Source organism: Cyphellophora europaea, assembly GCF_000365145.1.
Source record: "Cyphellophora europaea CBS 101466 unplaced genomic scaffold supercont1.6, whole genome shotgun sequence".
Lineage (NCBI taxonomy): Eukaryota > Fungi > Ascomycota > Eurotiomycetes > Chaetothyriales > Cyphellophoraceae > Cyphellophora > Cyphellophora europaea.
The window spans coordinates 1,098,928-1,120,043 of NW_008481812.1; the positions used below are offsets into that span (position 1 = coordinate 1,098,928).

Consider the following 21,116-nt stretch of genomic DNA (forward strand, 5'->3'; position numbering starts at 1 on the left):
GAATGCCTTCCTGTAGTAGTACGGTCGAAGAACTTGGGGAGCACATGGGAAGGATGATATCGTAATAATTGGATTCGTGGCATTTTGCAATCGCAATTTCTCTGAAGAGCTATAATAATGGGAAGTGACTGGTGACTGCCTAGCTGTCACTGGCGGGTTGCGGACAACCAGCTTCACTTTGATAGACCACTTCCCAGGAACAGACGTCTTACAAGGTGTATCTGAACAGCGGGCTCTTGTCGCCGAGCTCAGTGAGCTGTTCGTCAGTGTACTTAGCCCGTACTTCCTCCTCGCTCATGGCTTCTCGTTTCTTGTTGATGCGCTTGAGGGCGAACAGCATGACCACCGAGCAGATGATAGCGATGGTGAGAACTGCCAATGACACCCCATAGCCAGTCCAGTAGTATGGCGCCTCGGCCTTCATATAGATATTGCTTCCAACGAGACCTCCTAGGTTGCCTATGGTAATCTGGAGGGCCATGCCTACACTGCGCTTCCAAGAGCCAGCAAGGTTGTTGGCGTTCCAAGCAACTGGAACAATGTTAGTACGAGCGTGAGATGTGGGAATGGGTGAGACGTACCTATGCCGCATAGCGGAGCATAGAACCCAGCAGCTACGCCGAAGAGCAACCCGTAGCGGATACCAGGCGAGTGAGTCTTCGGAACAGCGATGAGAGCGATGAAACAAACCGCACAGAGGATGAACGGATAACAGATGAATTCAAATCTCCGTGCTGCCTTGTCGGCATAGTACGCCACAACCAATATGGTCAAGCAAGAAAAGGTATAGATGGGAATCGTGAGTAGTTGCGCCTGCTCGCGAGTATACCCCATATCTTTGATGGCAGTCGGCAGAGTGAAGACAAACGAGTAGATGACGACCGAGTTGCCCCAGAAAATGAGTGTCGATAGGTAGATCTTCCAGTCCAAAAGAGCCGACGTAACGTACTTCCATTTGAATTGATCTTGATCCTTGGACCCAGTCTTGTTGTCGTGTTCCAGGCGACGAAGGTAAAATTTGGTGTCGTCTGGCGAGAGAAACTTCTGTGTGGCTGGACTGTCGATGAGTATGAAGGGGATCAGAGCACCAATAACCACAGTAACGATGCCTTCCATGATGAAGATCCTGATCGCAGGTTAGTGTATAAACAAGCAAAACCACGGAAACAAGCTCACCACCGCCATCCCGCAAGCCCACCGATGCCATCCATCTTCTGCAAGGCAAATGCAAGCAGACCGCTGAAAGCGCCGGCGAGAGCCGCTGAACTGTAGAACACCGCCAATCTCTTCTGCAGCTCGTATTTGGGGTAAAACGTTGTCAGAATATAGGTGGCAGCTGGGAAAAAACCGGCTTCTGCAACACCAAGGAAGAAACGCGCGGCAAGAAGACCTCTGTATCCCTGGACAATGCCCATCAGTGTCAGGACAGTGCCCCAAGTAAGCGTGATTGTCGTGAGCCATTTTCTGGGCGTCAATAGCTTGAGGACAATGTTGCTGGGTACTTCAAATAGGGCGTAAGGGAAGAAGAAGATCGTCAGTGCCATGTTATACTGCTTGTCGTTGAGGCCAAGGTCGGTGTCCAGGCCGGCGACTCGTGCATTGCCGACTGTTGATTATTAGCATGCCGCAATCATCAGCAAGGGAGCCGACGTACTGTTTGACCTGTCGAGGAAACTGATCAAATATAAGAGGGTCAGCACCGGTACTAGTCTGATATCGACAGCTCTGAGGATTCTTTTCGCTCTTTCGGGATCATCCTGAAAGTCGGAATTGTCTGAAATGCTATCACCCTTCTCCAGCACATTTGAGCTAGGGTCCTCATGGTATGAGACCTGAGCATCGCTTTTGGTCTTGACGTCGATAGCCATGGTGTGAACAGTCGACTTGTGTGTTCACTTGAGCATCTTGCGCTCTCGCAAGGCGTGTACTTTATACTCGAGACTGCCCCGGATCATCCACAGCACCTCGCACGTGGTGCCATGACTACCCCATGGAGAACCGAGGGTAAGACTCCAAATTCCTGGTGGCAAGCGTGGTTCCAAGACTGCTAGATGCATGTCAAGGATCGTGGCGGCCGAAGCTCAGAGCCTAGAACCTAGCTCGCGAGATCATGGCAGGCGGGGTGCCAACTTCATTGGAAAAAGGGATGGTCTTGCCCCTGGACAAGGAAGTCTTGCTTCGGTACAATGGAGGCCAAGTCGTCAACTGTACTTGGCTGGCCGCAAGTAGGGTCGGGGACTGACCCAGATGCCATAGCAGGACTGAAAAGTGGAGTTGACATACCTCAAGAAGGCCATTGCCGTCCGGGGGCCAAGCTGTTGGTGTATGTATATGGGTCATGTCCGGGAAGCGAACAAGGTCTTGAATGAGGAGAAGGTTACTCGCAACACTCACAACATCAACATGGGCGTTGTCTTCCAGACAGCCGCTTGAAGTTGATTGAGAGCTGTATCGTACCTGAGCAGTGGCGGCGTAGGGCTTGACTCTCCAGGTGCGGAAAATCGAGGAAGTCCGGTTCAAAAGACGACGATTTCGAGTCAAGCTGCAACCGATTCCGAGTAAGGCTTAGTCTGCTGCAAGGCAACCAGACCGACCGGGGACGGCGGCCTTCGGGGCCGCACACCGATCCTATTTCCCCAGCTCCCTTTACTTCCCCCAATCTTCCTGGGGTAGTCTCAATTTGACAAGACATGGCGCAGAAGTTGGTGGAATCAACCAATAGACTCAATGCGCAGCAGCTGTTCGCAAGATACTACCCCGAGAATGACCTCCAAGATCTCGAAACCGCTACCTCCTTGACGGGGTCACAGAATGTATTGGTTCAGCGAGCCGACGCTCAGAGTTTGACGGCTGCACAGCTGAATGCATGCCTCGATCTAGTTGAACAGACTAGCGCGGAAGACTACCGCAACTCTGAGACAGGATGGTCACGTACCAAAAAGCGCAGGGAGATGAGACTGCCGGACTTGAGGTACATCTTGCTTTTCGATCGGTCTCAACGCGACAAGGACCACCAATCCCCGCTCATTGGCTTCATTTCATTCATGATTACGTATGAGGACGGCTATGAAGTGATCTACATCTATGAGATCCATTTTGACCCGTCCTCACAGGGAAAGGGTCTTGGAAGGCGCTTGATGAGTGTGGTGGAGACCATTGGCGCCAATATTGGGGTCGAGAAGGCCATGTTGACAGTGTTCAAGTCGAATGAGCGCGCCACTAGCTGGTATGATCGGCTCGGCTATTCCACAGACGAGTTTTCGCCTCCTGCGCGACAGTTGCGCGGTGGCGTTATGAAGGAGCCAACGTATGTGATCCTGTCAAAGATTCTCAAGGATCCAACGGGGTGACAGGGATGGTTCGTAGGCTCAATGCCCTTCAGTCGGTGGTTCTAAACCTGTGGTCTAGACTCGTCGGACGTCTTTCCCTTTCATTTCCGGCCTCTCGATCTCCCATTCGTCTCTTAGTACGGCGAACAACGTATCGCCAACAAGAATGGCGAGGCCCAGACTCCAAACTAGCGTGATGGCAAAAAAGAAGTTGGCGTTTCCAGACCCTGCATAAATCCACAGGTAGTAGAAGGCTGGACCCAACAATACTGAGTACAGAATGACCGCGGCAGCGATAAAGGTGTATCTTGTCACTGCAAAAATCAGTCAGAGTCATGATAGGCTCTGGGCAAACTCACATGGAATTATGTGTTGGTACATCGGAAGGAAGCCGAAATACACCGCCACATCCGCAATATTGGGATAGGGCTTGAAGATAGCAAACAGTCCCAGCAGACTAGTGATGACGAACAGTGGCTCCTTATGCAGACGGATGGTCATCCCACCAACGTAGCCTGCCATATGCAGCCAGAAGACCCCGATGAAGAATTCCCGGAAGGGATCAAACATCTCGATGAAGAAGTACCACCACAGGCCAATGTTCGGGGTCAGATCCGTGACGGTCAGCTGAAACCCATAGCATGACCGTACAAAATCCCAGATGCTGCCGGTAATCAGCACAGTGCTGGCCATCAATGCTGCCAGAGCACCCGTGAAGTAACCAAGGTTCACGACGACCGTCCGTGTATCTGGCTGCTTCACGCCGGAAGACTGGAATAGGAACAGTAGGATCGGCGGCAGGAGCAAGGCTGGGTACATGTTCAAATATGCTCCAAATGCCAGTGCCAGCATGGATTGTAGGCCATTGCCTTGATGTGCGCTAAGCACGGATTGTATTATGGCGGTATTGGTAAGAACGCTTGTGGAACAGCCGAAGCATGAGAAAATGGTGAAGGGATTGAAAAGGTATGCCGCTGCAATGACGTTGCCGTCGAGAGGTTTGAAGCGTGGTGAGGCTAGTCGAACATTGTCCGCAAGCGTTTTCAAGGCTGTGGCGCTAACGATATCCAAGGCAGTGAACACCAGAGAAGGTGGGAAGAGTCCGAAGATGGTTAAAAGTAAGGGTGCCTGATGGAATAACCCTCCATCATATGGTGAGACACCGCGTTCGTAGAGGAAGAGTCCTTCCTTCACTCGCTTGAAGCTCGATACTGGCGTTGACAGTTCCACCTGTGTGCTGAGAAGATCTGGGATGCTTGGAAAAAGGAAGAATACGGCCAAGCGAAAGACCGCGGCACCAGCAAAGACACCCAGCGCCTTATTGCCCACAGCCATCTTCAATGAGCTCCCGATGCTACCGTTTGATGCTAGAAGCCATTATCGAGAAGTCCTACACGTCTGTCCTTACAGTGGAGGCCGGGTAAAGGAGAGTGAACAAGGTTGCTGATGCCAAGACTTGGAGCACGGGATAAGGTATCACCGTGCCGACAACTTTTCGAAAAAAGTTCCTGTCGCTCTTCCCCGCAAGAACTTCAGGCGTTGTATCTTCTTTACAACCTCCTAGAAAGCACTGGTCGATATGGCGAAGAGACAGAAGAAAGGTCAGGCGGGCCAGGCAAAGAACTTCATCACTAGAACACAGGCGGTCCGGAAACTCCAGATATCATTACCCGACTTCAGACGATTATGCATCTTCAAGGGCATATACCCTCGCGAGCCACGCAATATCAAGAAGGCCAACAAATCTGCGACGCACTCAACAACGTTCTACTACACCAAAGACATCCAATATCTTCTCCATGAACCTCTGCTAGCCAAATTTCGAGATCAAAAAGCGCTCTCCAAAAAGATCGCTCGGTCACTCGGTCGCAATGAAGTACAAGACGCTGCGCGCATGGAGAAAGAGCGGACGCCCAAGATCAAGCTAGATCATATCGTGAGAGAAAGATATCCTACCTTTGTCGATGCGCTAAGAGATTTGGACGACGCTCTGTCTCTGCTTTTTCTATTCGCGAACCTACCTTCGACCAGCACCGCGCCCCCCAAGGTCATAGCAAAGTGTCAGCGTTTATGTCACGAGTTCGAACACTATCTGATCACATCACATTCCCTTCGAAAGTCGTTTCTGTCAATCAAGGGTATATATTACCAAGCTACGATACAAGGGCAGGACATCATGTGGCTGGTGCCTTATCGTTTCGTGCAGCAAGTCAGCGCCGAGGTTGATTACCGCATCATGGGTACCTTTGTTGAGTTCTATTGCACACTTCTTGGATTTGTCAACTTCAGACTGTACACAAGCCTTGGGTTGGTGTACCCGCCAAAATTTGATACCACCAGCGATGAAAGAGGAGCAGAGCTGGCCGCCTTTACGCTACAGGGCCGTAATGTTTCAAAAACTATCGAGAACGGCGAGAATCTTGACGGAGGTCTGTCAAATGGCCCTGCTGAGACCAATCCAGCTGCTGTCCAGGCGCAAGTGGAGCTGGCTGCCGCGGCGCAGGAAGACGCACCGGAGGAGGCTCAAAGCGACGATGTTGATGACATTGCTGAAGAGGCAGCGATCGATAAGTTCGAGGTCGCTGCACCCGAAGGTGAATCTCTCCCACAGCCCAGTATGAGCGGGAACCAGGCAGCAAGCCTGTTCAGCAACATCACAGTCTTTATTTCAAGAGAAGCCCCACGGCATCCCATCGAATTTCTCCTGCGAGCCTTTGGTTGCCAGCGCATAGGCTGGGACGCAGTCCTCGGCGAGGGAGCCTTCACTCAAAATGAGGCTGATCCACGTATAACGCACCAGATCGTTGACCGACCAGCTGCGGTGGAAACCCTACCTAATGTGCAAGGCGACAGCACCGCTAATGGACAGCAATCGCGGTCGATAAAACCTGGCTACATCATGCCTGGCCGCGTCTACGTGCAGCCGCAGTGGATCTGGGATTGTGTGAATGAGGGTACGATCCTTCGGACAGATACATATGCCCCTGGCGCGACCTTGCCTCCTCATTTGAGTCCATGGGTGAAGCCTACACAGGGCCAGTACGATCCACGCGCCACACTTGAGGAACAAGAGCTTGAGGGGGAGACCGACGAGGATAACGTGGGTGAAGTCGAGGACGAAGATCAGGACGCCGCTGGGGGAGCCATAGATGACGGCGGTGCTGAGTCAGATGACAGTGTCGTCGATGCAGGTGGCATGGATGTAGCAGACACAGACGATGAGTCCAAGAGTGCAGAGGAAGCCGAGTTAGATGGATTTGAAGGATTTGATGAAGAATCTGATAGCGGCGACGAGGACCCGGAGCTACTCCATCAACAAGAGCTTGCAGCTGAGGCAGCTGGCAAGCCTGTGTCTACCAAGAAGTCAGATCCGGAGAGGGAGCGGCTAGAAAAGGCGAAGAAGGCGCGACAAGTGAAGCAGGCCAAGGAGGATGAGGAGACAGAGCGGCGCAAATTGATGATGAGCAATAAGAAGCGCAAGTTGTTTGAGAAGATGCAACACTCCAACGAGAAGAAGGATGCTGAGGCCGCGAAGCTGAGGAAGAAGCGAAGGAAGATAGAGAGGGCATAATAGGTGGTGAACGAGCAAGCCCTGCTCAACGCGATGAGCAGGCCGTGTCAGTGCATACCGGTATGCGAGGGCCAAATACATTTGATCAACTTGTCCCCGGAAAGATCGTCATGGCCCTTTGCCTCTTTTGCCCTACCGATGTTTGAACACTTGCCCTCGTGCTGAATTGTGTCAGAGCCAGCATTGTAGTGTTCGGACGATGTCGGATTCTTTGTGTTCGATGCCGTAGTTTCCGTGAGGAGCTCAGCCTCATGACCGACGCGAGGCTGAGGAACTACTCTGTCGCTAAACCTTCCGAATCTGTAGCTCTCAATCTGCAAACCCGAAAAGAGCTCAGACATTTGCTTGTGATACTCGTTATCGCGCTCAAGGAAGCTCTACAAGGTGTCTTTCCTGGCTTCAACATGGTAGCGCAGCATATAGTGCTGCGTCTGGCTAGGCAGACTGCCAGGAGACAATTGCTGCGCCCGGCTCTGGTTCAGGTACATCTCCTTCCATGCATCCTCTGGTTCAGAGCACTAATTGCTGGCAGCGGCGCAACTATGCGGAACGCAGTGATTCGATCCTGAGCTCCGACCCTTCTTTCAAAAGTAGTCAGTCAACAGCAGGCGTTCCTCTAGGCCCGGGAGGACCAGGCGCGTCGGCTCCCGCTCCAGCAACTCCCGCGACCCCCTCGTCAACGACGCCCATTCCGCCAGCACAGAAGGTGCCTTCAGCACAAGCCGATGTCGCGAAAGTCCAGACCAGTCCGCCAACCACCACTGGATCGACAAGTGCAGCCGCCCCCCCTCCGCCACCACCCCCGACACCCCCAACTCCCGCCCCTAAGAAGCGCTTCCGCCCATTCAGATTCCTCCTGTGGCTGATCGTGCTCTCTGCTCTGGGTTACAGTGGAGCGGTCTTTTATGCCCTTAGATCTGATAATTTCCACGACTTCTTCACCGAGTACGTGCCCTTTGGCGAGGATGTCGTTCTATGGTTTGAGGAGAGGTCATTCCAAAAGCGCTTCCCCAACGCACGATTGAACAATTATAAGTCTGGACGTTCAACTCCAGAAAATGACGAGAAGATCAAAATCCCGTGGAAGTCTGGCCTTTCGTGGAAAGCGGTGGATGAGAAGGATGGCAAGGACTCTTCCGACGTCAGCCAGAAAGGCCGACATATGAGCGCCGTCGTTGCTAAAGACCCGAATCCCGCTGCCCCAGCTGGAGGTCCGCCGAAAGATGTTGCCAAAGCTACCCAGGCTGCCAAAGACAAGTCTCCATCCAGGAAGACCGAGAGCTTGAACGCGCCCAAGCCCGATTCCCAGCCGGTATCGCAGCCGGAGACAAAGCCTGAAGCACCAACAACCCCCAAGCCTGCCGAGAAAGGGACGGAGGCCACTCATCCTAGCCCCGCAACTCCTTCACCCAAGTCAGATCCTCGCCCACCGGTCAACGCGCCTGTCTCACAGATCTCTCCGCTGCAAGTGCCCAATGCCGAGGAACCTGTGGTGCAGGAGCTAGTCAAGATCTTGAACGATTTGATCACTGTTGTAAACGCCGATCAGGGGGACGCCGCCAACAAGCTCTCATCTCCAATGACCAAAGCAAAGGACTCGCTCGCAGCCGTTGCCAGTAAGATTAGTACTCTGCGCGACGCGGAGCGCACCGCTGCGGAAGAGCGTGTGGCCCAAATGCATAAGGAGTTCGATGAAGGTGCCAAGCAACTTCTTCAGCGTATAGAAACGGCTCAGCGTGAGGATGAAGCTCGCTTTCGTGACGATTTCGAGAGTGAGCGCGCGAAATTGGCCCAGGCGTACGATGAGCGACTGAAGAATGAAGTCGAGCGCAGTAATGCCGTTGCTGAGCAGCGCCTCAAGAACCAACTTGCCGAGCAAGCCATTGAGCTGAAGCGTGGATTTGTCTCTGAGATCCAGTCTCTCGTGGAGCAGGAACGCGGCGGTCGTCTGTCCAAGCTCACCGACCTGTCCACCAACGTTGATGACCTGACCCAGCTCACCTCAAACTGGAACGGCATCATCGACTCCAATCTTGCAACGCAGAAACTGCAAGTAGCAGTCGACAGTGTTCGCACTGCGCTCGCCGCCTCGACTTACAACGAGACAAAGCCCCAGCCATTCGTCCGTGAGATGGCCGCTCTCAAGCTTGTCGCTGACGGAGACCCGATCGTGGATGCTGCTATCGCCTCGATCAACCCCTCTGCTTATCAAAAGGGTATCCCTTCGCAGCCTCAGTTGGTCGATCGTTTCCGCCGCGTTGCATCTGAGGTCCGCAAAGCCTCCCTGCTGCCTGAGGATGCGGGCATCGCGTCCCATGCCGCGAGCTTCGTGCTCTCGAACGTAATGTTCAAGAAGCACGGACAACCACAGGGCGTTGACGTGGAAAGCATTCTCACGCGCACAGAGACTATGTTGGAAGAAGGCAATATCGACGGTGCAGCTCGTGAGCTCAATGGCTTGAAGGGGTGGGGTAAGATTCTCAGCCAGGATCTTCTGGGCGACATGCGAAAGGTGCTTGAGGTGCGACAGGCGCTAGATGTTATTGAGGCAGAAGCGCGGCTACAGTGCTTGCGTGTCGAGTAAGTCGTCAGGCAAAGGTATCATTGTACAAACGGAAAGAAAAGTATGGAGTGCAAGAAATCTCTCGGCGGACGCCGCGAGTACGGTCCCTAAGGTCCTGGCGCGACCGGTGCGACCAGTGTATGCTATGCAGTTCCCTTCGTAGAAATGATTCCGATCTGAGTGTTCACTGCTTGCTGTTCTTGCTGTACTCGTCTGGAGAAACTGTCACACCCAATCTTCACTGCGGAGCGGAAGTGATTTGTCCTTGGTGCCAAGCAATGTCCGCCTCTTTAGGCAATCGCATATCCACAAGCGGCTGCCTTAGGCAACCGGCCTCTTTCGATTTTTGAGTGCCGTACAACCTCTTGCGAGTTCAGTATGGAGCAGCTCCCGACGTCGGCACAAATTCCCTGTTGTGTGGACTGCAATACGTTTGCAGAGATGTGTACATAAGTTTGAAGTCTGGGCGTGTATGGTTTGCAGATTAATGGTACTGTCCAAGGCCGCCGATGATATGGGCGATTCTCGTAGTGATGCCTGAAAGTTTATACCCGGCTGATACTCAATTTCCACCCCACAGAGAGTACCTGTTGTTCCCACTGCTGCCTTTTATTGGTCATAGGATGTATTGTGTACCACGAGTCGTGCATGTCTAGATGTGACAATGAGTTCGTTGTTCGTGGGAGTACCTTCGACAAATGCTCTTTGTGAAATGTATATAATGCATGATCTGCCTCGAGATTCAAATATCGAGTCCGTGCTGTCGGTCAAAGGAGTCCCAAAGGCTACACCAATAACACGTTCAGAAGACGCTTACGAACTCACAGCTCTGCTAAATCTATCGTTGCGATTTACTGACAGATCTGTTTAGCCATGATCTTGCCAACACCTACTCCTATCGACCTTCTTAATGGCATAGAAGTCGAGGCTCACATCGTAGCCCTACTTCCGAACGATGGCACGTTAAAATCGACTAATCTGCTGTACTATCTGGAGGCCCGATTCAAGGAAGCTGGCCTTGAGCTGTCCGCAGACGTCACCATGAACAAAACTGACTACAACACTTGGAAGGTCGTCAATGATGGCAGTTTACAAACATCCGACGAAAATGTCAAGGCGGAGGAGAAGAAGTTCGGGTTCCTAGACGATGGTAGACTTTCCGTTGGATCAGTGGAGGTAGTTTCGAAACCACTACCCGTACTGTCCGTTCAAGTTGCTCTCCAGGAACAGGACAGCTTTCTCGAGATCAAGAAATACATCGGGACCCTGGTACCTAGAAACCCTGTACAAGCTGGATACGGCTCCTGGGTCGAGGACGACTGTGGACTACACATCCATTTTGGACTCAAGGACGGTGTGATCCCTCTATCCGTCTTACAGCATCTAGCTCTTATCACGTTCACTTACGAGCCCATAGTGAATGAGCTACATCACTGGAGTAGGACGCCTTATCCCTGCACTAAGGCCAGTATATACGCCAGAAGCAACCGCATCAGCTTCCAGAATGATGAGCACTCCTGCCATGGTCATGTTGACATACAAGAGATTAAGTGCAGGGTATTTGCAACACGGACCCATCGAGCTCTCGCGTCCTTGATGGGTTCCAGGTTTCCCCTCGACGATGAATTTCGACCACTCGCAGGGTTGGACATATGGGGCGCCGGAGACAACGGACCCGAGACGGCGGAGAATAACAACCATTGGGGTGATGAATCTGTTCCTGGGCCCACTCCTTCACCACCCACGCCATGGGTACCCGACGACCCACGCTATGACCATGACTGGCTTCGAAAGCACGATTATCATGGAGAGTCTGGGGGCGCCACTCCAGCTCCCACAGACGTATCCGAAGCCGGGTCTTCCTGGGCCACATCGTCGCCTGTTGGCCGCGTCGACTCCAGCGCATCTACCGCGATGGCCACTAGCGACGCTGAATTCGAGCGCTACAATCAAGACTCTTGGGCCCCCGACGGCGAAAAGAACAAGATCCTACGCTGGGAACTCATCGACAGAACCAACGGCCCGCGCACGATCGAGTTCCGCCAGCCAGCCGGCAGCGTGGATCCCGAGGTCATTGCCTACACGATGCAGTTCTACACCGCCTTCATCCGTGCCGCCGAGCGCATGGCTCACAGCCAGCAGAGTGACGAACTCGAGACGAGGGCTACCCATGAGGGACTGCTGAAGTTGCTGCAGCTCGAGGAAGGGGCGGAGCGGTTCTGGATCTTGAGACGCCGGGAGATGGAGAGATTGAGGGAGAGCGATGGGAGACGCGACGAGGATCTCGAGGCTTGGGAGAAGTGTTCGGCTTGTGCTAAGCCGGAGGAGTCGCCTGGCGAGGCTAATCACTGGTAAGGTCTTGATGAGATCTTGGTGGGCTAAGGAAGACGTACACAATGTGCGTAGGATCTGGAGGTGTGTTAGATTCATGGGCTCTGCAGACTCAGACACGTTATGTGTGTATAGTAAGGGTATTGACATTGTCACCGTGATAGACGGACTTTGCAATTGCAATATATGAACGTTAGAATTCATAATCATTGGCTCAGAATTGTATTTAACTTTGCCCGACGCGATACTGATCGAAGCTAAATGCTGCATTGAAGAATGCTTGAAGCTGTCTCAAAGGCCTCGTGAGGCTTCAACAAGGGTCTTTCAGAAAGAAGGCCCCGGTGATATCTCTGAGTCAAGCTTTCCAACTACCGAGACCGCTTGTGTTCATAAAGTCAAACTTGATACAAGATGAGTCGCCGAAGTTTAAGAAACCAGGACCCTGACCACTCAGAGTTCGTGTCTTTGTTCTCACCACGTCGGGCCCATGGCAACTCACGGACATTGAGTATCAAGCTTGTATCAATTCAATCTGGAGCTTTTGTCGGTCTTAGAAGCTTCGTCTCATTTCAAACTCGTTTACATTAGAGAGAGTTGTCGGGATCTTCCCCAACATCAGCTAGAGCTCAGCTAGTAATCTACATTATCTGTCATTCCATCGCAGAATCTCACCATGACCTCCCTGGGTATGCTCTATCATTGCCTTCCGACCCTTGAAGAGCACCAACCACTCTGACTCTAATGGCCACCCGATCGGCCTCCGCGTCGTCTTGGTGGCAGGCCTTGGACGTAGCGGAAGCCAGAGGGCGGACGATCTCGCGCTCTGATTTCGTCATAATAACGGTCCACCGCCCTCCAGTCGACGTTGTCCGTACCATGGTCTGGAGACCGCGGCCTAGGATTGATGTAGCGTTCATTCAGCCATTGTTCATGCCTAGCTTCCCGTTCACGGAGCCGGCTCTCTCGCTCATCTAGGTCTTGATGTCTGTGTTGCCTCGCCATTTCACTGTCTTCAGGTGATGGGCCAGGCGATCGATATCTTGGCGGCTCGGCCGCATGGCTGCTGACATCTTCCTCGCTGACGCTCTCATGGTTCACTCGAGAGATTGAAGGTGGCAGCCGCACTCCCCCTTCAGTGCTAGTACTCTCATGGCTCACCTGCGAGACCGAGGCTGGCAGCTGCACACTCCCCGTCAGAGTTATTACTGTCATCCGAGTCATCATCGGACTCAACACCCTGAGTTCGACTGGTGGCTGACGTCTCTGTACGGGATATCGTCGAGACTTCCGATGGCCCGAACCGACTCCCAGGTATAGCCGACACTGCCGCTGATGTGTCACTCCTCTGCGGACCAGCTACTGAAGAATCAGTAGTGTCGGCACGGGAAGCCTCGCTCTGCCTCTGGGCCTGTGCTCTGCCAGACGCTGCCACGGCCAGCAGTTTATGAAGATGCCCATCGTCGGAATAGGGTCCTATGCCCCTGCGCTCCATGTCTTGTACGCATGTGTTACAGGGAACAAGCATGTAGCCCTCACGACCAGTGGACAAGTTGATGTCTTCTTCCACACGCTGACCTCCTCCCTCAAGCGTGGGACATTTGTTGGAATTGAGAGGGCGTCTGCAGTAGGTGAAGGTGTGGTCGACGTGGCCTTGTGCTTTGCATTTGGGACACCAGCCAACGCTGCGGAAGTGTTGTCTTTTACACATGGCGAGAAAGGATATTAATGTTGCTCTGTCGTAAAAATGGGTTTGAATGTAATGGAAGTTGTGTTGGGTCAAAGGCTAAACTGTCTGAGGGAACTGGAGCGGAGGATCTGGCGAAGAAGCTGGGCTGTTATGGTTCTAGAAGGCAGCAGGCGACGGGTGTACTGCTTTATAGCCTCCAGAGAGAGGAGTTGTTTACAGTCTGGTCATCATAGATCAGTCAAACGCAAGTCGTCTGCAGGGGAGTCAAGCCTAGATCTGAATGGCATAGGTTCTTGTTCGCCCTCGATGATTGGGTTCCGTGGATGTAATCGCTGGCATTGTAGTGCTGCATTCATTCATTGTTCTGCCGGGAATTCCACAGAGACGTTGTTCCAGCTTGAGTGTCATGGTCACGCTTTACGGACGATGTCCAGTAGGTAGCTCGGAAACCCTGGCCAGAATCAGTGACTGAACTGTACGATGCGCTCTTGTTACGGACTTTGGCATCCAGCAGAAACTCAGCAGTCTCGAGAGCAATATAAGCGCGAGAGGATGGGGAAGGAAATGGGAGACATGCTCGAGAAGATGGTACAACGCAAATGACATGGCTAGGATGATTAAGGGGGTAGGATTACGAGGTGATGCTCAGTTTTGAATGGTCTCGCCTGAGGCCAGACTTTAGGCAACGTACGAGCAGCTTTGAAACCCTTGGAAGGATAGAGACTATGCCATTCTCAGTACATATTTCATCATTGTCCATTCACGGGTCGTTACACAGCTTATGCTAGTTGTAAATGTCTCTCGCAGCTCGCTAGATATGTGACCTGTATGGGCCGGCTCTCGATCACCATTATCAACTTGTGGCGTAGCTACCTAACCTGTACGCGAACGCTTGTTGCCGTACTGTCCGTGGAACCACTGATCTCCCTCACCATGGCCACCGCTTGCTTGTGGCTCCGTAGAACTTTCCTCATCGCTGGCAGAATCAACCTCCATGATGTCTCGGCGTCGCTTGTGCTGCCGCGGCAGTTCGTGGCTGCGCTCCTCACGGCTACCAGGCACTCCTGTGAACCTCCTCCTTTCTGGATGTATCATCCAGTCGGGTCGCTGAAAGTCGTCTCCTTCAATACCGCTCTTTGATTCAAGAGAATCTCCGCTGAGCATAGATTCCATATTATCGGACGAGATAGTGCTTTCCGCCGCGTAGCCACTGTCACTAGACGACTCCCGGGCGGAGGATGTGGTACTGGATGCAGCGCGACTGGAGAGACGACTGCCATGGCGGATGGGCGGAGGTGAGGGACTTGGGCTCCTCAGACCATAGACCTCGACCAATCTCGCGAGTGGGACAAACGACTGGAGGAGCCGCCTCCATACAGTTTCGTCACTGTAGATGCCGTTGCGTAGAAGTGGCTCGAGGCATGTTTCACATTCGATCTGCATAAAGCCCTTGCTATCATTCGAGACTTTGTATGCCCAGACATCTGGGTGGCTTTGATAGGGGCAGCTGCGCTGAGGCATACCGTTTTTAGAGCCGCGGCAGATATCGACGCTGCCATAAGACTCCGCGTCGCCGGTGTTACAGGAAAAGCAGCGACCCCTGAACAACATTTCCAATGTCAAGCACATGGTGCTTCGTCTGAGGTGATGTTGACAGGAATTTGATAATCTTGCTGTAGATGTATTTGCAATTTGTGTAGCGTCAGGCGTGTGAGAATCGGGGTCGTGGGGCTGTACCTTACCTGGGAAGCGGCCCACTGAGAGGTGCTGGGATCATTTATAGCTACGCTCTTGAGGTGACATTGATGGATGTCAAGCAATGCAGCGCGTACCGGTCATACTCTCAGTCATACAACTCCCCCATAGCGACTGCACAACATGAGTCCCCTCCTCGGTTTGATTCTGCCCAGTGGAGCGAGGAGTCTCCGACTTCAAAGAGCATCTCCACCTCGACGGAAAACGGCGAGTTTGCAGCGTCACTCGACTGTGAGTGTGCCAAACGCGCCTCGCCAAAATGATACTGCAGCTCATTCACAAAGCTCTGAGCAAGGCGTTGGACACGAGCGTTGTTGTCCGCCTCGCTGCTTCTGAGCGAGACCGTGTAGCCCGTCTCCTCGCCGGAAGTCGAGTAGAGAGGCCGGAAGAGGTTGATGCGCTCGCTCGTGACCTTGATGGCAGCGAAGTGTGCGAGCTCTAGCTCATTGGCTGACGATGAGCGATTGGAAATGATGTTGAGGGCCCGACGGAGGCACATGAAGTCGCATGCCCGTCCAATCAGGGGTGGGAGTGGAATGCTGGACTTGATCTCGGTGTTGGCCTGGCGGTTGATGAGACGTAGTGGAGTGCGGGGCTGTGGGTACTTGAAAGCTGGAAGGACAGGTGATCGGTACCATATGTTGGAATGGATGCGGCGGTAAGACGACAGAGAGCCTTCCTCGCAGCAATCAGCTTCGGCGTAGGGTGGGATAGCGTAGCGCCATATCGTCAGACGGATCTCAAGAGGAAGCGTCAGCAGGTTGAGAAGCTCAGGCATAATCGGGCGACGGCGGTTCTAATGACAGTCTAGAGGCGGAAGCGGGTAATGGTAAGACAGATGAGATATACTGTATTAGGATATGTGAGGCTAACCGGGGAGAAGATACGCTTTAGGGTCCTGAAAGCGGGGTACTGTATGTACGAATGAATGTCGGTTTCGCCTTGTTGCCTCGCCTCCATGAGTCATGCACTATTGTCTAGTAGCTCCCAGGTCTCTGCAGGGCTTTCGCCGTCAGTCTCAACCTCGGTATCTATGCTGCTGTGGTCGCCATCACTGTAGTCTGGTTCCTCTTCGATCCATGCGTACATGCGGTCCCGAGTATCGCAACATCGTCTGTCCCGAGTCGATTTGGGACCAGATATATTGAGAGCATTAGAATATGGCCGACTGACGGCAAAAGTCACCGACTTCTCCTGTGCAACAGCCACATACGGTACGACCTGGCCCATCTCCATGATCTTCACATCTCTGAAATAGCGCACAAGGCATTGTGCCGTGTCGGGATCGCTGGTTTCCAGGATTTTGATACGCCGAAGTGACCGCCTGATCAATGGGCCGCACCTATCGATCGTCAGGTGAACAGCCCTTTTCTGGATTTGTACGCAAAGAATTGGAGGCGGCATAGACAGAATTTCGGCATAGATTTGGCGGTTCAGAACTCTCAGCGAAGCAGCCGTTGTGGTAGCATAGGCGACGCGATGAAGGACTATAGGCTTGCCGACTGGTGAGAATACCACCCTCGTCCGTGCCTTATATTCGTCCATGGATACGCCGACGTCGTCAGGCAGGATGTTGCTCCAGATTTGGAGGCGGACTTCTGTTGGCAGGTCCAACAGTGAGGGCATCTCGTCTTGCGGATTGCTTCACTGGCTTCACAAGAGGGCGGACAGGAGAGAAGCAGGCTTACAATATGGACTGAGGAATATGAGAGGCGTGGCTATTTGACTCACATGTGCTTCTCGACTCATCAGGCTGCACAGGCACGTACTGCGGGGTAGAGGACAGGGATTACCTAGCCAAGCTAGTGCAGCTTGCCCGGAATGTTCCAGGGACTTTTGCATACCTCCAAAGTACGGAGTGATGCTTCGTCAATGTACCTATAGTCTTTTGGCTAGTTCGATTCCGTGGTACTTTGGCCACGAAAGAGTAACAAAAGATCTGTTCAGCCAGACCTTCTGGCTGATGCCAAGCTCTAATCTGACTTCAGGCAGTAAAAGTCTTGGCAGTCCAATAGATTGAGGGAAGACAGCCATGTTCCGAGATCCAAGAAGGATCAAGCTAACAGTCTCTGGTGCGATGTGATGTGTAAGATGCATGTCGGTGACTAGCATCACTCTTGCCACGAACCAAAGAAAGCCCGGACCATCGCCTTACCTCTTAAGGGGGCTTCGAGGGATCGCACGGCGTGCCGAATGGTCCAAGATTAAGAAAGACGTCGCACAGAAGTAGTCCGTTCAATGAAGATGTACCGAGTTCACGAAGTCAACCTATGCCATTTAGTGAGAGGCTGATGACTCGATGCTCAAGGTCATGACAGGTGGACCGCCAGTAGTAGCGGGAGTGGGTGTAAGTGGCCGGATGTGATTGTAACACTAACCATGCTAGATTTCTGGATAAACATCGGTCCGTCGAAGTAAGGGAATACCTTTCCTCACTGATGTGACTTGATCGAGGTCGACATCGACGGTCAGCAGTTCGGGTTCTCTTGAGCTCTCTTGCTCTGCCTCTAAGTTCTCTACTCGGGAAAGCCTCCCAACGACTTTACCATTTGGGTCGATGGCAATAGTATCGCCATAGCTGACGCGCTTGGCATTATGACGTCCGCATTGTGCAGCCGCTAAGACCCAACTCTGGGTCTCAATAGCACGAGATCGTAGTAAGATTTCCCAGTGCAACTTGCCTGTTGGAACAGTAAAAGCCGATGGGTACAATAAGACATGCGCTCCCATTCGATGAAGGGCAAGTGCAGGTTCGGGAAACCTCACATCGAAGCAGATTAGACTGCCGATGTTGCCCATTTCTTTTAGAGTCCCGTAAGGTCTGACGATCTCGCTGCCTGGTTCGGAGCTATTGCTCTCTTTAATATAGGGACCATCAGGTCTCAGATCAATGTCGAACATGTGTATTTTTTGATACCGATGGGTTATGTCGCCTGCATGATTGATCCAGATGACAGTGTTACGGATCCTTTCCGAAGGGGGTTCCGTTGGTTCATGGATACCGACATTGATATGCAAAGCGTTCTCCTTTGCGGTTTTTTGGAGTCCGAGGACGAATGGAGACGTGCTCGCAGGTTGGCAAAGAGATACCGACTCCGGCGCCGAAGTCGCAAGATAATCGCTCGCCTCAGGAAGGAAAAGAGCCTACGGTGGATCAAAGGTGAGAACAGGGAGGAACGACCCAGAACCCTCCAAAAAGCCCGTTCGAAGGTATTTCACAACTCACCTTTGCTCCGGCAGCGATAGCTTTTCTTGCAAGCAGCTGACACTGCGTCAGGTTTGACACCATGCTGCTCGTTGAGCATATCTGGCCAATTGCCTGAAGCAGTTCGTGTCAGCGGGACTTCTCGGAGCGCAGCCAGGAGCTTTGACGTACAGCAAGTACCATCTTGGGCAACTGAGGGTGCGTCGGACTAGGTACAAGCACGAATGCAGAGTGGAGGGTGGGATGATAACATCATACCCCGAGGTTCGGGCGAGAAAGTACGGGACTCGGCTAACTTTCCTGATTTGAGACATGCACCGGCTTCTGCTCGCACCTCCCAACACCCTTGTAGCTGTTGTCCACCATTCTGAAGCCATACAAGCCGATGACACGGCCGCAGCTCTGGCGGAGCACATACACCCAAGTTTTGGTAGATGGAAGCGAACTACAGCCCCAAAAAAGCACCTGCTGAAGACTTCTCAACGGCGCTCGGATTCCGCACTTGATCCCCACCTGGGACACCGGCCAGCACCCTGAAGCTTCCCGTGTGCAAGCCTGTCGGCAAGGGCGGCCCAAGTACCTCATGGCACGAGTCAGTACAGACCCATCTGAGCCCTCTCTTGGCATGTTACAGGATACAGGTTCAAGATGGCGGGTCTGTTCCAATGAATCAAGTGCGGCTGGCACAGAAGTGCGGAGCCGCATAGCCCCAGACATACCCCGCCTTGCATCCCTCTGGACCGACGCGCTTCTCGTAGAGCCCGACCTTGAGAAACCAGGGGAATTGATGGAGGGGTAACGGACGAAGTAACCCGGGGCAATATGTCTATAAAAGAAGGTGCATATCCGACCATGCCGCATTCAAATTCTGTGCACCAAGCATTCTATGCCAGATCTGACCGAATAGCTCTTTACTTCTTTAATCTCCACATCCAAGATGGGCTCTGTTGACGTTCCAAAGCAGCAGAGAGCCGCCGTGAAGGTTGGCAGCGGCAGCGATGCGAAGGCTCCGTGCAAGGACGTTGAGGTCCAAATGCCCGAGCCTCACCAAATCCTCATCAAGATCAACTGGACTGGCCTCTGCGCCTCGGACAAGTCTCTGCTTCACGATGAATGGGCGGCCTTTGGAGTCGCAATGCAAGATGCCACAAAGGGCATCGCAGGTCACGAAGGGGCTGGTGTCGTGGTCGCTGTAGGAGATAATATGCAACATAAGTGGAAGGTTGGTGACCGTGCAGGTATCAAATGGGCAAGTTGCCTCCCATCTACAACACCGAGAACATTTGCTAATCCTTGCAGGTCTGGAGCACGTATGTCGGACTTCGATTTGTGGATTGGGTCGAGAGCCGGAGACTAACGTGAACAGATGCGGCGAGTGCGAGTTCTGCACAAACGGCACGGACGAACTGCACTGTCCCAAGCAGCTCAACGCCGGCTTCACTGCCGCTGGAACATTTCAGCAGTATGCCATCAGTGACGGGCGCTATACCACCAGGCTTCCGGACGGGGTCAAGGATGAAGAGGCCGGCCCGATCATGTGCGGCGGCGTTACGGCGTACACAGCTTGCAAGAGAAGCGCCGTAAAACCAGGTCAATGGATCGTGTTGCCGGGAGCCGGTGGCGGGCTGGGCCACTTTGCAGTCCAGTACGCAAAAGCCATGGTGAGAAGAGCTATTGCACAGTTCGTATTCCGACTGCTAACTCCAGAAGGGCATGCGGGTAATCGCCATCGACGGCGGCCCGGAGAAGGCAGAGCTTTGCAAGAAGCTAGGAGCCGAAGAGTTTATTGACTTTACAACGACCTCAGATATTGCCGCAGAGGTGACTCGTATCACAACGTACGGCGCCCACGGCGTTATCGTTACTGCTGCGACAAAGGAGGCATATGCCTCTGCGCCAAACCTTTTGCGACCTGGCGGAACTGTCGTTGCTGTTGGGCTTCCCAAAGACTCTTCCGTTCTGGCTGGAGCACCTCCCATTCAGCTATGTCTGAAACGTCTCAATATTGTTGGCAGTGTTACTGGTACGCTCAAGGATGTCGACGAAGCACTTGACTTCACGGCACGAGGTCTGGTTCATCCGATCCTGACCAAAGGAACATTGGACGATGTCGACAAGTATTGCGAGCTGATGATTGCTGGGAAGCTTGCTGGTAGAGCAGTTCTCAAAGTGAGCTGAAAGATCTAGTAAGAATTTGACAGGAGACCTCGTCTTGCCCACTGTCGCTTGCACCAACTTTGGTTCGCTACCCAGGATATAGGGCAGCACCCTGTGGGTCAAGGCGAACGCATTCTGTAGAAACCACCCTAAACACACGTAAAGACGCCTTACTCAAGATGTGGTCATTCAGACATCCTGACTCGTGATCACTCTATTTACAAATGGCACTGATTACAATTGTAAGGCACGGACTTATTACTATGCCCATGTACGATGCGGCGACCAAAACGTACATCTACTCGGAGCAATTCCCAGTTGCGTTTGCCCCAGCCTGCGCAACATACCCATTGGGAGCTCATGTCCGTGAGCTTCACACCCCAGATTCTTCAGACCAATTGTAGCAAAAGTTCCGTGTTCAAGCTCTTGCGCCTCATCTCTTACCCCAAACCTCGGAGATGCAATCCGTGCCGCTCTAGCCGGTCTAAGCCGTGAATCGGCACCTCCACCGCGCACTC

General features: G+C 52.9%; 10 protein-coding genes across 10 annotated transcripts; 5 read left to right on the forward strand and 5 right to left on the reverse strand.

Annotated features, from left to right (window-relative positions):
* Positions 1 to 208: 208 nt before the first annotated feature.
* Positions 209 to 1,868, reverse strand: HMPREF1541_06636 (uncharacterized protein; the record flags this gene model as incomplete). The annotated part of the gene is made up of 4 exons (XM_008720966.1): positions 209 to 531; positions 582 to 1,126; positions 1,177 to 1,606; positions 1,655 to 1,868. The coding sequence occupies 4 exons, from the start codon at positions 1,866 to 1,868 to the stop codon at positions 209 to 211; spliced, it is 1,512 nt and encodes a 503-aa protein (XP_008719188.1).
* An 822-nt stretch (positions 1,869 to 2,690) lies between these two features.
* Positions 2,691 to 3,350, forward strand: HMPREF1541_06637 (uncharacterized protein; the record flags this gene model as incomplete). Its single annotated transcript, XM_008720967.1, has 1 exon — positions 2,691 to 3,350. The coding sequence occupies one exon, from the start codon at positions 2,691 to 2,693 to the stop codon at positions 3,348 to 3,350; it is 660 nt and encodes a 219-aa protein (XP_008719189.1).
* A 54-nt stretch (positions 3,351 to 3,404) lies between these two features.
* On the reverse strand, positions 3,405 to 4,664 carry HMPREF1541_06638 (uncharacterized protein; the record flags this gene model as incomplete). The annotated part of the gene is made up of 2 exons (XM_008720968.1): positions 3,405 to 3,643; positions 3,689 to 4,664. 2 exons carry the CDS (start codon positions 4,662 to 4,664, stop codon positions 3,405 to 3,407), a joined length of 1,215 nt encoding a protein of 404 aa, XP_008719190.1.
* A 244-nt stretch (positions 4,665 to 4,908) lies between these two features.
* On the forward strand, positions 4,909 to 6,900 carry HMPREF1541_06639 (uncharacterized protein; the record flags this gene model as incomplete). Its single annotated transcript, XM_008720969.1, has 1 exon — positions 4,909 to 6,900. One exon carries the CDS (start codon positions 4,909 to 4,911, stop codon positions 6,898 to 6,900), a length of 1,992 nt encoding a protein of 663 aa, XP_008719191.1.
* Positions 6,901 to 7,151: 251 nt separating this feature from the next.
* HMPREF1541_06640 (uncharacterized protein) lies at positions 7,152 to 9,484 on the forward strand (the record flags this gene model as incomplete). The annotated part of the gene is made up of 2 exons (XM_008720970.1): positions 7,152 to 7,382; positions 7,433 to 9,484. 2 exons carry the CDS (start codon positions 7,152 to 7,154, stop codon positions 9,482 to 9,484), a joined length of 2,283 nt encoding a protein of 760 aa, XP_008719192.1.
* An 852-nt stretch (positions 9,485 to 10,336) lies between these two features.
* HMPREF1541_06641 (uncharacterized protein) lies at positions 10,337 to 11,818 on the forward strand (the record flags this gene model as incomplete). Its single annotated transcript, XM_008720971.1, has 1 exon — positions 10,337 to 11,818. One exon carries the CDS (start codon positions 10,337 to 10,339, stop codon positions 11,816 to 11,818), a length of 1,482 nt encoding a protein of 493 aa, XP_008719193.1.
* Positions 11,819 to 14,354: 2,536 nt separating this feature from the next.
* HMPREF1541_06642 (uncharacterized protein) lies at positions 14,355 to 15,002 on the reverse strand (the record flags this gene model as incomplete). Its single annotated transcript, XM_008720972.1, has 1 exon — positions 14,355 to 15,002. The coding sequence occupies one exon, from the start codon at positions 15,000 to 15,002 to the stop codon at positions 14,355 to 14,357; it is 648 nt and encodes a 215-aa protein (XP_008719194.1).
* Positions 15,003 to 15,324: 322 nt separating this feature from the next.
* Positions 15,325 to 16,014, reverse strand: HMPREF1541_06643 (uncharacterized protein; the record flags this gene model as incomplete). Its single annotated transcript, XM_008720973.1, has 1 exon — positions 15,325 to 16,014. One exon carries the CDS (start codon positions 16,012 to 16,014, stop codon positions 15,325 to 15,327), a length of 690 nt encoding a protein of 229 aa, XP_008719195.1.
* Positions 16,015 to 17,618: 1,604 nt separating this feature from the next.
* On the reverse strand, positions 17,619 to 18,525 carry HMPREF1541_06644 (uncharacterized protein; the record flags this gene model as incomplete). Its single annotated transcript, XM_008720974.1, has 2 exons — positions 17,619 to 18,380; positions 18,463 to 18,525. The coding sequence occupies 2 exons, from the start codon at positions 18,523 to 18,525 to the stop codon at positions 17,619 to 17,621; spliced, it is 825 nt and encodes a 274-aa protein (XP_008719196.1).
* Positions 18,526 to 19,378: 853 nt separating this feature from the next.
* On the forward strand, positions 19,379 to 20,619 carry HMPREF1541_06645 (uncharacterized protein; the record flags this gene model as incomplete). The annotated part of the gene is made up of 3 exons (XM_008720975.1): positions 19,379 to 19,694; positions 19,786 to 20,102; positions 20,152 to 20,619. 3 exons carry the CDS (start codon positions 19,379 to 19,381, stop codon positions 20,617 to 20,619), a joined length of 1,101 nt encoding a protein of 366 aa, XP_008719197.1.
* Positions 20,620 to 21,116: the final 497 nt, after the last annotated feature.